Source organism: Nothoprocta perdicaria, unplaced genomic scaffold (genome assembly GCF_003342845.1).
Source record: "Nothoprocta perdicaria isolate Ctin4 unplaced genomic scaffold, notPer1 scaffold_98, whole genome shotgun sequence".
NCBI classification, from domain to species: domain Eukaryota; kingdom Metazoa; phylum Chordata; class Aves; order Tinamiformes; family Tinamidae; genus Nothoprocta; species Nothoprocta perdicaria.
In genome coordinates, this window is record NW_020456287.1 from 1,299,716 (window position 1) to 1,314,563 (window position 14,848).

The window sequence follows — 14,848 nt, forward strand, 5'->3', positions numbered from 1 at the left end:
TTTACCATGTTCTTCTGAACTTTCTGAGCATGTAGGAGTATGAACAGYTAGAGCTGTTGGAATGGAATGGAATTCAGAGGTGAGATTTTAGTTCAGTGTCTTTCTGGCAAATATTTCTTGTACGTGAGTAAAGTTACTTGCAAGCAGCCCTCGAAACAGAGACTTTAAAAAATCCAGCCATGATCAGCAAGTGCTTGTGTAGAATGGTACCAGCAAGTGTGTTTTAGGACTTCGTTTTGTAAAAGGGTCGCTTTTTCTTTCCCCTTTTCAGAAGAAAAAAAATAATTTATAGCACGAGTGCCCTGTACTGAAAACAGCTTCTAGTAGTTCATATTTCCACAGATAATTATCCTGTCTTGCCAGTGATGTTTAGATAGGCCTTGGCATTTTCCATAAAGTACTGAAATTAAGTACAAGACTTTGAAATAGACTCATTGTCTCATCTAATTGTTTTCAGTTGAAGCCAGAAAATGTACTTTACTACTAAAGCCCTTGCCAAATAATTGTAAGATCCAGATGCTTTAAAATTAATGATTGCATGTTCTGTTGAGTCAGCTTTTTACTTTTGCAGGTTTTTAAAATTTAATTTCTACGGAAAAATACATGATATCTAGTATTCTCCCAAAGTGAGCAGCTTTTGTAAAGTACATAGAGCAGAGATTAATAACATGTGCTGACAAAGTGAGGGTAGTAAGTCTTTACTTTTTAAATAAACCGACAAGTGTCACATAACATAAACTACTCAACACAGAGAAGCATCACAGTGTATCCATTAGAAGTCCCTTACTATTAGCTCAACCTTATGATTTATGATAACACACACAGCATGRCTATATAATATGAATGTTCTTTTTCTCTTCCTTTCCATTGCCCTGCCCTGTTCCCAAAGACTATGTGCGATATGCCCATGGGTTAATATCGGAATATATTCCTGAAGATCTGAGTAAGGAGTTGTCRAAGTACTTAGAGTAAGTATTGTTCCAGCTTTAGATTTATGTGGTGTGGATTAATGATCTTCTGGTCATTTCTATTGAATACTGAAATGTAGCCATCAAAGATACAGTGAGAGTATATTTGCCAAACTTTAAAAGTGTTTTCTTTTCAGATGTGAGTGGTAGATGCCCTGTTTCCATTCTGTTTCTGTGATGCTAAAAAGCACGGGCTGGAGGACAGAGTTAATAACACCTGAGTTTGTTATTCTGTTTTCATAGCTTCACCATAAAACCTCAAGCAATTTATCCCCATTTCAAGGAGAGGAAATGGAAATCCAAAGAATTAAATGGGATTGTCCAGACTTGTCAAGCATGAGAAGCAGAGGCAGCAGCAGGATTCCCATCCCCTGCCCGCTCTGTGCTTGTGCATTCTCCCTCCACGCTGCTGGGGTTTGAGTTCACATCTCTAACCTGGGCTCATTGGTACCTGGCTCTCGAAGGTGAGCCAGCATCCTCACCCTGGCCTGATCTCTGCCAGCAGACATTCTTTAGCATAAGAACAAAGATGCCGTGTATCATCTGACTGATATTGCCCAAGGTTATCAGAAGTAATGTGGGCTTCTCCTGCTTTGGCTGCCAAAATTAACTTTTAAAAGAGCCCATGGGGTTTTTTGATGCCTGGCTCTGTTTYGGTCAGATATACAATGTCCATGAGCCATTTTTTTTTCTGCAACACATGCTATGTGGGAGCAGTTGACGTCCAAAGCATTCTGTATGGGAAAGGAATTAAGCTTCACGTTGTGTAATTCAGAAGTTTTATTCAGTTGTCTCAAGTTAAACTGTAATCTTCTGTTCTGCAGGCTCCCAGAACTCACAAGCCCAACACTGGAGCCACAACTGAAGGTAGGAGAAGAAAGATATTGACACATATATTATGTTGTAGATTAATTTCTCTGTGTTATTTTTAAAACTAGGCTAGGCCAAGCACTGGGTACAATACAATGAGTAAATTGGCCTCATAAAAACGGAGTCTGAAATAACACAAGAAGTTAATAGATACTTTTATATTTATATTAAGCAATATTTTGGTTGGTTTTCCTATTTAAAAAGGGAGAGAGAAAGAAAGAGAGAGAGAGAGAAACAGAGAGAGAGAGAGACATACTTTATGTTTTTGGTCAGCAGTTTTTTCTTACGCAGTTTGCTCATTTAKTTTTATTGAGGTTGATGGGACACTATGACCTCATAGGTTCTCTTTCATTTGTAATTTATGAGGACCCTGGAAGGGTCCACCAACCGTGGTGGATAATCTCTCATACACTGACCATTCTCCACTGTAAGTCTCATTAGAATTTTTATTTCCATTACTGCTCTTGGAAGGCTGTTCTATAACCTCATTCCTCTGATGCTCAGAAACCTTCCTGTAAATTCCACCTTGAATTTATTCATAGCCAGTTTATTCCCCTGCATTTTTGTGCTAGTTTTATCTGGGTTTTTTGAATTGTAAGGACTCTCCCTAATACTAGTTCTCTCAGTGTGTAAAGAGAAAACACATATTTGTGCCTGTTTTCGTTTTGTGAAGCCCAAATTAGTTATGTAGAGTGGATTCTCCATTTCCTCATCAGCGTAGGAACATTTCTGTATCTTTTACAAGCTGATAAAATTCCTTGAATGCAGATGAGCAGAATTATGCATAATAATTCAGAATAAAATTTCTACCCATGCCGTGTGACAGCACTCATCCCTTCTCATCCTTCTTCTTGGCCTAACTGCCTTTCTTGCGTGTGATGTAGCAGGTAGCTCATAGGGATGCTATGAACAGCTAAGACGCAGAGGTCTCTTTACTCCACTGCCATTTCTAATTGATCAGCATTCAGGAGAGACCAGGAATTTATGCAGTTAGTAATCATGTGTATGACCTTACACATCTGTGCATTATAAGTGTTTGTAATATGYCCAGTCTCCGAGGTTCTTTGACTTTTCCTTCACAATGTTACAAGCTCTATATGTACTGCTAATGTGTGTCAGTGATAGATACTCAGCAAGCGTTAGCATTCTGCTATTTTTAATTAGTATATAAGGAACATTTTAAATAAATATTTCTTATGGAACTCCAGTAGTAACCTCCACCCAACCCAGTGCCTTCCCTTCCTGCTTTACCTGCTTTTGTCTCCCTTTCATCCTGCCTCAACGTTTTTATGCATTCTTCATTTTCTCTAATACCCCTTTCRCAGCTGGCAGCCCATCAAGTGCTCTGGGAATCCCTTACACATTCACAAAATGTGTTATCAGTGAGAGAAAAAGATATGGCTTTACCTACATTTGGTTTTTCATTTACTCTGTCTCTTTAATCACTCCTTTCTCCCATATTGTTATGGTGACACCCAGTTAAAGAGTCTGTTAGTGCCTGGATCACTTTTTCCTCCTGCTTATGTGTAGATGAGTGTTTCASTCCTCTGCAGCAACAGAGCCCCTACGTTTGCCAGCTCTTGCTCCTCAACTTAGGTTTCTGAGGCAATCTCCCACCAGCCTTAGCCTATTGAGTTTTACTTCTACCTTAAATAGAGTGTTTTCCATTCTCTTTTCTGCCCCAGTGTTTAACCTCTTCATCTTTATTGGGAGCGTTTTACTGAGTTGAAGGATTTGCTTCATTTTTCAGCTCTACCCAGATTAGGTTTAATAGCTGACCAGCCTTTTACTGCATAGCTGCCTTGCTTTGCTATTTTGATTCCCTTTTTGCTTCTACGGCTAAACAATGTTTTACTATTTGTTTTAATTTCCTTTCCAAGGTCCAACTCAGCTTTTCTTTTTGGCAGCTTCCACTTTATCCCTATATTACCTGACCCCTRAAACAAATTTATTTTTTATCAGACTTTTTCAGACTTTTTTTTTCCRTTCATTATGGGCTTTCTGCTTACTTCTGAAATCTCTTTTTTTTTTTTCTTTCTTGGAGAGGATGTATTTGTATCTGTGTGCCTGTGTGTAGGGGGAAGATTCAGCCAGTTTTGTCTGAGACACACTTCCATACAGCACTTTTCACCTTGTTTGAAGCAAAAGATCCAAACCCACTTTTTGCCTGTCTTTTTCTTTTCCGAGTGTCTTCTTGACCCATCAAGTCCTTTGCTGTGGCTTTGAGAAGTGAGGAGAAGGGTTTGCAAAGTTTGACCCTTTGGAATCTGGAGCGTTACTTTCAATTATCATTTTCATTTAATTTAAACTGAGGCACCCTATTTCTGCTGAAACTAGGTTACTTACTGAATGACCTTTCCTGCAATGTCCCTGCTACTTAACGAACCCAAGTTTAAAATAACATCATTTCTGGCTCTTTCAGGGACTGTTTTGTTAAGCAGTATGTCAGCTAGCACATGCAGGAATAATTGGGCCTTACTGTTATTAATAGCATTTGTTCTCCAATGTATATCCATGGATATAAGTTATTTCCATGTGGTTGGACAGTTGTTCTGGCTGCACAGTTACTTGGCCCTTTGATTCTGTTAAGAATTATCTTTATGTATTGTAAGAAATATTAAACACACATCAGGAGCCAACTGATATTCATTAGCCATATAAGCATGTTACAACAACTGTATTAAAGTACATGTGATGTGCATTACATATTACGCAGGAATAGCTTTTATACCGTTGGGACAGTTCTGAGAATCTATTTTTAAAAATAGCTTTATTTCAGCAGTTTGGTTACAGAGGAAATGAGGCTTAGAACTGTGTTCAGTTGTTGGGCAGTGAAATCTTTCTGAGGATCCCATTAATTTCCAGAGGGCTGACSAGGGTGTGTGTGATGCAGTGAAGTCTTTGCAGCTCCAGAGCTTAAAACACTCTTTTATTTCACAGCCTCAGAGGAGCAAGGCAGCCTCATACTCTGAAATCTGTAGTCTCCTTTAGACCCTTTCTTATTCMCTTGCATTGAAATTTCTCTAATGAAGGCAAGATGTATTCACAGACACAGTATGTGATTATCACTAACGAAGAAGGATCCACCATGTATTTCTTATTATAGGAAAGAAATTTGTGTTCACAAATAATGTTAAAACAAATTTTGAAGAGAGGAGAGATTTAGGAACTTTAATGCTTGATAGAAAAGCTACGACAGATTCTCTCTAATATGCTAGAATGGAAAACTGGGTGCAGTCTGGACTTTGTGATTTAATGATTAAATCAAAATTACATCTTATAGTTAATGCTTATATTAATTGTAAGCCAGTGATTTTTTGTCGCAGTCGTTGTACTGTCCAGCTTCTCAGCACAGGGAATCTGACCACTAACAGATCTGCTGCAAGCAGACAGTCTGCTGAAATGCAAGTGTTTTGTAGTCAGATTTAAAAACTTGTTTATCAGTTTCCAAAGAGGGGAGAACCGGCATTATTTTTTTAGGCTGTCATTTGAAAATGTAATCACAGGACAGTAAACAGCCTCCCAGAGAGGCTGGTCCAGATCCCATTGAAATCGAAAGAAGAGGCTGCTGCTGGGTCTGGTTCACAGAGCTGAGAAATCTAAGCTGCAGACCCGGCTTCTGTGCCAAAGAGAGAGAGAGACAGAGAGAGGAATAGACGGAGGGAAAGTGAGAGATCAGAAGTGCCATAAACAAAATGAATATAACAGGAGCTTAAAATGGTATGGTACCATCCAAGCTGCTTTCAAAATCACTCTCTTTGGCACAAAAACTAGGAAGGCCACAGCTTCRATTTCACAGGATATTAAGGACAGAGTTGTAATATCAGATCTATAATAATAATACAGTGTTGTAAAATACTGTGTGCTTTTTTCACCCTTTTGGAAGCATACCAGATTTTTTTTCACCTTTAAACTGAACACATGCTCACAGTTTATGGAAAGAAATATTCATTCTTATGGCCTGATCATGTAAAGTGCAGAGAACCCTTAACTTCTATTTCTGTGGAATATAGAAGACACCCAATATACATGGAGTCAAGCTCCTTAATATACTGTTGGGTTCAAGTGATAAAGCAGTCAGCAGATCTATGTCAGCGTTTCACTGTTGTTGAACTGTAGAAACTAATTACTCTGGGAGGTTGTGCACGAAAGGATAGATAGAGGATGGTCCTCTGGAGTTGCAGACAGCAATAACACTGCCGTTTCTGGTCCTTCGTGGTTCCATGAGACCATGGGCACCTGACTGGACAGTAGTTTCCAATAGCTGCTGCACAAAGGTTCTCTACACAGACTTGGAAACCAAAGTCAAAATCGTGGAAGGTGACAACCAGATTGAATTAATTTCTGGAAGTTGTTCCACCGTARGCTAAAAGAAGAAAATGCCTCCTGTGACATTAAGTAATCTCTTCTAAGTACTGCAGAGGCATGCTGTATGTTCATGCCTAAAGAAGACCATGATGAGAAGAGTTCTGCCGCGATTACTGCATGCTCCTCAGTTGGTTTCAAGCTCTGTTTCAATGCTATGGTTACATTATAAAGCCAAAACTTTTAACTTCCGTGTGTGTACATCCTAACAGTGGTTGACAGAGCAACTTCATCACTTTTTAACATTTCAGAAAAGGAAATTATCAGATGTCCCCGTGGAAGCAGAAGAAGACTATACTAAGTTTAACAGCAGCAATCTGAAAAACAAAAAGGTAAGCAAGCCTTGCACAAGGTCCTTTGTTTTCTCCTCCAAACACATCAGAAAAACAAATAGAAAATGACAGATGTCTGCAGCTGTGTTCTGCTTGGCTCTGGCTTCACTTCCTAAATGGCTTCACTTCAKCAAAGCCAGCTCTTCTGAACCAAGGTCTTGAAATGTTTGGTGGTGGCCAATTTAAGTAGGAGACATCTGAAAATGGGGAAGTGTCACCACTTTCCTACCTCTTTTCAAGCTATGGTTAGTGATACTGGTTCAGAGAGCTGGCAGAAACACAGAAGTGGCAATATAATTTCCCTGAACCTTTTCTTCCAGTTTTAGATGTATGCTGTTAATGTCCCAGTCTGAACTCGTCTGTCCTCTCACTGTTTGACAGCATTTTATCCCTGAAACTTCCAGGAAACTTCACAGACTTTAACAAATACGCTAAGGTGATCAGCTAGTGTTTGCAAACTCTTGAGTTCTTTAGGTGAGAAATCCCGTGGCTTAGCGTTAGCAACTGTTAAAATTCAGYTGTCTGAAAAATAAAGATGACAGCATTCACTTAAATTAAGAAGGATTTAAAGACAGGCCTTATATTTACCAGAAATGTTGCTTGTGCCTTATTTATGTCAATTTAATGAAGCTAAATCAACACTAAGCTTACTGATTGCCAACTTCCATACAAGTTTTGAGGCCAATTCAAGTCTGAGTCCAGTAGTGTCTGCCACTGTATCATTCCTTGGGGAGCAACAGAGATGCGAGAAGAAATAGACCCTGCCTGTGTGTGCCAAGCTTGTGAGGCTTGCTGGGCTTGTTTCTGTGCACACTGAAAGGAAAGGAATCCTTCTGCAGCCCGTGGGGAACCACACAGGCCCTCCRAGCTGCTCTTGTGGCCATCAGACAAATGCTGACTACTCTTTATTCCTTTGCAAACAGCAGCAGCTGGTGACAGATACATCCCTCCCCTGCCTTCCCCAGCCCCAAACTTTCCTGTGTTTGGGGCACACGCTAGTGTGGGAGAAAAGGATTGTCCCCTAAGTGAAGGTGATAAATAGTCGAAAACACRCACGGGTTTCCCTCCTCCTTCCCGTTATGTACTATAGCTTTTGAACTCAGCATAGACTTAGGAAAAGACTGATGAGAGATAATTCACTTTAAATATGATTTACTTCTAAAATAATGAAGCACATTTATGAGAGAATCTGGGAAAGAAAAGATAGCTCTTGGATTCTGTACAGTATACCACTCTTTTTAAACACTTTGGCAGTGTTTTTGTTTGCACAGTAAGTAACACAATTATACTATAGTTGCAAATCTCTGTCCTATCCAGAACCTTCCAGCTGATTCGAAGTAGTGGAACCGTGAAGTCCCACAGTCTGAGATAGATCACAGGAAAARGTCAAGGCAAAGATTTCTTAATAGGGAAAGCAGCTAGAGATTTAAAATGTAATATTTCGAAACATAAGAAAGAAAAGAGGTCAGCTCTATAAAATGTGGCTCATAAAATGTGTGTTAGGTGTAAAAATCTGGGAAGTTTTCCCAGAGGCCTCAACGTGTTTGCAAGTGTTGGTTACCTTCTTCAGTCCTAGTTCTTCCATCCTTTTTTCCCTTTATTTCACTGTACTGGGAGACTTTCATAATAATTCAGTGTGAATTATTCATCATCTCGAAAGCAAGGCTGTAATTCAGCCTGCTGACAACATAATCATGAGATTGAGTCGGAGGGTACAGTATGCATCTGTTATCCTGCATGCATTATTCCTCTTAATGTACACTCAGGGATTATTCCAAAGTAAACGTTTGAGTTGGGATACCTCATTCTGCAGAAGGGAAAGATGCTTCACCTCCTTGTCCTTGTAATTGATTCTTGTCTTTGTCTGAGGTAAAGTAATTCACAACAAGTGTTTTTTGTGTTTGAAAAATCTCAAATTTGTTTTGTAAGGTTCTTCCCTTACAATTTTTATCCTGCATAAAATTATCTTTACTGCTGTTTACTAGAAAAAAAATCAGCTTCTTGCTTGACTTCTGTACATAAGAGTTTATAGCTTACACACCCCTCCTATAGAGATGCTACTTAACTTTTTCTGTTTTTCATTTCACTAACAGGCGAACAGCAAGATGTCTGCAGCTCAGAAGGCTCTGGCCAAAGTTGATAAGACTGGAATGAAATCCATTTCTGCTTTTTTTAGCTCAAAAACTAAGGCGTCAAAATAAACGCTTGTTCCTGAAACAGTTTTATACAGCGTTGCTTTTTTTTTTTTTATATGAAGATAAAGATGCCGCTTGGGGCTATTTTTTTGTAAGTAGGTTTAGGATATGGCTGCATACACAGCGCAGTGCCACGGAGGAACCTGCGCGGGAGCAGAGCGGCTGGGTCTCGCGTTGCTCTGCAGAGCAAGCTCAGGCAAAGGCCACCACGTTTCTGTGCCTCGCCCTCCCTCCGGGGCAGGAGACATGCCCTTCCCCGTGAGACACTTTAGACAGCATTTTTTCATTCGTTCAGAGCTTTRTTTTCTGAGACTGTTCTGCCCATGTGTAACACCAGGGTGGGGTGGTGTCTCCAGGTTTCCGTGTTGGCCCAACTCTAAATGCTGATGTGAGCATTGCTCTTGGTGGCAATTTAGCTGGGCAGAGAGAAGGTCTAGGTTGAGATTTTGATTTTGCCAGAAACAAATTGCAATGAATGTCATTGTGAATGTAATACAATAAACTGCTTTATGTAATAAATTTGTGCGTGTTGTGCTTGCTGTATGTTTCAAGAGTTCAATTGGCCTTCAAGACAATAAGTTACGAACTTTTGATATTTCCCTGTGCATAAATCTTTAAAGACTTAAAATATCACCRTGGCCTTACAAGGTAAATCTCTTAACACAAAGCAATCTAGAGTTATGTTTAGTTCCAAGGTCCATAGGTCCTTACGAAAAATAATTAGAAGGTTTGTTTAAATGTGAAGCTGAGAGTTTTGAAAGAGTCTGTTCAGAGCTGGATGCATAGTTCAAAAGCTTAAATATGGATTAGATCAGGTTTAGCTTTAGGAAGACGTGCACAGGGTAGGACTGTTATTTAGAAAGCATTCCTCGCTCTTGGGTGTGTTCTTCCCTCCTTATAGAGTATTCCTATATAGGCAGGCATGAGGATAGCTGTTTGCTATGTTATAACTTGCCCAGTTCACATAAATGAGAAGAAATGGAGTCACTGGGACAATTTGTGTAGATGTACGTACCCTGTACTGCACACTCTGGTGCTTTGTGTCATCCAGTAATTCTTCCACTGAGCCGAAACTCTGGATGAGCGTCAACGTGTGTTTTGGAAGGACAGCCAGTCTTTAAATACTTCATTATTTGCTGCTTCAGCTATGTAGAGCATCTGCTTCTATCACTTGACAGTGGGGGGTTTGGAGAAACTTAAGAGATTCTTCATTCTTGATAGTTCTGCCATTTTACATAATAATTAAGTACTTAAGGAAAAATTTCTTAACAGTGAGGGTGACAGAGCCCTGGAACAGGCTGCCCAGGGAAGCTGTGGAGTCTCCTTCTCTGGAGATCTTCCAAACCCACCACCCTGTGCCCCGTACTCTAGGAGTCCCTGCTCTAGGTGTCCCAAACCCTAGCAGGGGTTTGGACTAGGTGATCTCTAGAGGTCCCTTCCAACTTTAAGAATTCTATGATTCTATGATTTTACACTTCAAACTTCTTTGCCTGCAGTTGCACCCAACATGTTGCAGTGTTTTCCCGCTAGGCTGAAGAGCTATGTRGAATTTTCTTCCAGCTGTAATGAATGACAACCCTTGCTGACCACTGTGCACAGTGCCTTCCAAATGAGCATTTTCTCCAATTTTCATATGTAGTTTCTAAATGAGGAAGTCGCTGTGGATGGAATCTGAGGCAGAGGAAAATATTTGGAAATCTGCTGTGAAACAATTATCTCTGATTACGGGAAGATTTATTTCACAACTGGGGATGCCCTCTTAAAGGTACTGAGTCATGTACTCCCAATGAAATTAGATTGAACAGAGAAAAAGTGTATAATTAATGCTCCTAATTTTAAAAATGTTTTTCTGAAATGGATTATCTGGGTCCCAAAGTGAAGTTCCTCTAGGAAAAATCCTTTTCAGTCATTCTGAGCGATCTTTACTATAAGTCTTCCTCAGCCCTGATAAACAGCCCATAGTATGAAAGTGTTTGAATGTAGATCAAAAAGTCTGTGACTTAGATGCAGAGATTTTATCCATGCTTCAATTAAAATCATTCTCCCAAGTCATTTGGTGCTTAAAAAAATTCTTATCATTCATGATAATTTTTTTAAAATGATACAAGAGGTGGGAGCTAAAGGGGATAGAAGGAAAAGGGGAAATGCTACATAGAGCTCTAGGGAAATTCTTGTGATACCTGCCTACGTTGGTCTTCTATCTTAATCAGTAGAGTTTCCTATTCTGACATTAGCCATGAGACAGGTTTAAAATTTATGGTAGATATTTTGCATGTGGCATTTCTCTGCATGCTGCCTTGCTTTTTTCTGTCTTACCTGTTGGCTCTAAGTGAAGTGAAGGCCTGCTCTGTAGCAGCACGTATTGCAGGAGCAAATGGGTTCTTGATGTCATTCGGAAAGAGCTGGTTTTTGGTGAGCCCAGAATAAGCAAGTGTGATCACAAGCTAGAAGACTGAGATTCTGAAAAGCATTTGGCCTCATCCAGCAGTTCTCTTGGAAGTCATCTCCTCCCTTCAGATCCGTAGGAATAGATGCACCAAGGTTGACAGTTTTGAAAACAACCACTCAAAGTGCAAGATAGAATGAAAAAAGAAAACGGGTACATAATGTCAYGTTTATAGAGCAGTGATGTGCATTTTTGGTAAATGAGAGGAAAGGAAGTGTGTGTGTCTATTAATGAGAAAGCAATTTCAAGCACTGGAAGATGATGAGMAAGCAAGCAAGCAAGCATGGGATGACACTTGAATGGAAAGCCAAGGAGCCTTGCACTAGAAACAAAGCACTGTCAGACAAGTGTGTGGCTGTAGTTCTTACTCTGAATATCCAGCCCAGCGAGTTTTAGACTTTCTGGTTTTAACAGCTCAGATATTTAGTGAAATTTTAGCAACATGTCATGGACTGAACAGTTTGAGAACATTTCTAATGAGAAAGACCCAGTTCCTCTGGTCAGAGGTTCGGACAGAAGGAGGACAATCCTGCCGCAGATGGAAAGTCTTTATTCTGATTTCTGATCCGCCTTTCGTTTGTTTTCTGTACGTGGCTTTCACATCCCTCTCAGCAGATGAGCACTGGTCTAGAGATCTTCCCACATGCATCGATGCTGTGTGCTTTAGCCTCTCACATCTCCACTTCCCGCTGCCAGCTATGCCATAACTTCCAACAACAGCAATTTTATTAGTGGCCGCGTCTCCGTTTGAGCAGAAATTTGTGAATGGCAAAAAAMCACAAGCTGTTTCCAGGAGCCATTAGAACTTTCACGTGAAAAACAAAAACTCTCTTCCCTTTAGGAAAGAATGCAGTGCATGTAGTAACTTTGAAACTTCCTTAACATGTAGCTGTAAGAAGTTATGAAGAGCATGTGGTGCCAAGTACATAAAACAATATTTCCTGCCACAATGAGGATTTAAATATAGTTAGTATGACTGGCCAGCAGTAGCAGTAGGTCATTATGAAGTGCTGCTTTGCTGTTTCTTGCTTGGTTAGCTTCATATGAAACAACATGCCAGCACCACTGTAGAAATGCAGTCTTATTTTATTTCTTTTCCGGGATTAACATGTCATCTCTACATGTTCATATGAATATCTGATGAGTTGTGTTGCTTTTATAGTTGCTGTTTGGGGATTACACAGCCCTTATATTTGCACTCTTTTTTTAGACTTCTCATTGCAAAAGAATTGACATCACCGGGCATGGAAAACTTCATGTGGAAATACCAATACTGACTTAGGGATATTTCAGGGCTGGATGTATACATCATTTTCAATCTTAAGTGATAAGCTTAAGTGAGTTTTATTTGCATAAATGACACCTGATGATTTGAAAATTTTCGTGCAAAAGGTGGCACAATTGACAAAACATGGATTCATATTAGGAGGGTTCAGTGATTTTTTTTTCAAGTGTCAGATTGTATCTGTCTTTAAGCTTTTTAGAGGAAAACTAAATGCATGGATGCTTATTTGAAATAGACTGATGTTTATGCCTAGGTGTTTTTTTTTCCTGTTTCATCTCTTCTAGATGCCTGTGCGAAGACATCCAAAGAAGAAGTGAAAGGAACATAAGGAGACTTGCTAATATTATTTCAACTCGCCATAATCTCAAAGCAGCTTTTAAAGGCCTTTTTTTACGCACTTTCTGAAAATAAATGCTTAAAGTTAGACATGCCAGGTTCCAAGAAAAAGCAAATCTCAGCAGATTAACATTGTTAAATATGCACTGTGTTAAGCATACATTGCTTCAAATTTTATAGCTCATACACTATTGGTCTATCGGGCCCTTCCAGGAAAGCACTTACGAGCATGCCTAATGTTAAGCACATGAGCAGTGATCTTAAAGTCAGCAGTGTTGCTCATGTGGGTAAGTGCTTTGCTGGATCAGCGCCTAAAGCCCTGTTAGGTGCTGAGCATCCTGATCTATATCCAGCAAAGCACTTACGTCCAAGCTTATCTTGAAGTGGAAGAGCCGGCCTAACTAATATTTGTGCATTAGTGTTCTCCATAAAATCTCTCTTGACACAATGATTCACGTGCTTAAAATTAAGCACCTGCCTAAGTATTTTGCAAGGTCAGACTAACAGCACCCATAAGTCTTAAATAATTACCTGATTTTGTTTGAATTTTCTTTGTTGTTTTGTTTTAGAAGGCAACAATTTCAATGATTTYAGTGGCAACAATCTCAAGTTTTGGAAGATACGTAATAAAATACATTTTATGCATTTTTTTTTCAAAATTTAGTCAAATTCAGCAAAATGCCCTTTTGGTCTAAAAAATCCAGATGTTCAATCTAAGAATAATCAAAAATACATATTTTTAGGATATTTCCAATTTTATGACCGTTGTTTCRTTGAATTTTATCTGAATATGTTGGCTAACCATCATCACCTGTTATCCAGAAAATGTCACCTAGCTCTGACTCGGTGAGCAGTCTCATTCKTGAGGCACTAAGACATGAGCTAGAACATGTGTTGATAAGAACAGAAAAAATGGAGTTTTGTTTTTATTTTATTTTAAGAGATTGGTATCTAACTATCCCAAGAATATTTGTACATTACATGTTGACAACTGGAAAGCTTCAGTTTTCTTTTTGAGGACACTAGTRCATTTCTCCAGGCATTCTTGTCCTATGTAATCTTGTAGGTGACTTAATTTTACTTTTTTATTTCATTTAAGAGGCACATTCATTGGAGTGTACTTTGAGCAAAATGTCAACCCATAACTACATAAAATACCAAATAGAGATTATTTTGTACATATCTCAATTATGAGATACTTAACTGCTCTGTGTCAGATGCATAGTCTTCATATTTTTAACTGAAATACCCGATTATCAAACTACCATTAATATATAAATCTTTACTAAAGGACWTTATTTTAAAGTAATATTTCATAGGATTTTGAAAATAAACAATGTGTATTTCTGTAAACTTTAACTGTGACCCCACATTCACAGATTTCACAGACACCTACAGCAAATGGCCAAAATATTAATGTAAAACCTAATTATAGCCGAAGCATTCCAGATAATAAGCAAAAATATATTTTGCTTCCACTCTGCCAAATGCTGTCTAACTTCATTCAAGTCACATGAGAATTCAGAGTAGAAATTATTAGGATATTTTTGAAAACTAAATCCCGAGAGGAACAGGCAATAGCTTATTCAACTTTCTTTTCATTTTCTGATCAACTCCAGTTTGGAAAATGAAAGAACTGAGCTGCTAACCATGTAGAAATCATGTATGAAAAAAAACTGTAATACAAATGCTTTAAAAATCAGGACTGATTTTTTTGTGTTGTGATTACACTTTTCTAGTTAAGCAATGTGCACTGTCTATTTTTGAGGAAAACAGTTATAGGAATATTATAGGAACCGTATAGGAATATTAAATGGGTCTAAGATGAAATTTCTTTCTATCCTGTATTCAAGAAATACAGGTTTGAGATATAGAAATAAGGTAATATATGATGATTCAATTGTTTGTTGTTCAATTTTTATTGCAGACTTTCTTTTTAAATAAACAAATACCTTTGGAATAATTTTATTGATTATTAGTTCATTAATTTCACAGAGAAATACACAAATCAAACTACTAACAAGGAGAGAAATTCATAATCAAACCACTAA

General features: G+C 38.6%; 1 protein-coding gene across 2 annotated transcripts in view; it reads left to right on the forward strand.

The window, feature by feature from the left end:
- RNASEH2B (ribonuclease H2 subunit B) overlaps positions 1-12,837 on the forward strand; it is a 33,585-nt gene extending 20,748 nt beyond the window's left edge. Inside the window, exons 8-11 of one of the 2 annotated variants that reach the window (XM_026053328.1) lie at positions 890-968; positions 1,793-1,835; positions 6,455-6,535; positions 8,629-9,177. In XM_026053328.1, the coding sequence (XP_025909113.1) occupies positions 890-968; positions 1,793-1,835; positions 6,455-6,535; positions 8,629-8,736 (311 nt within the window). In that variant the 3' untranslated portion in view covers positions 8,737-9,177. Of the gene's footprint in view, positions 1-889; positions 969-1,792; positions 1,836-6,454; positions 6,536-8,628; positions 9,178-12,745 lie in introns of those variants that run through there. The other variant, XM_026053330.1, reaches the window with a different exon arrangement.
- The last annotated feature ends 2,011 nt before the right edge of the window (positions 12,838-14,848 follow it).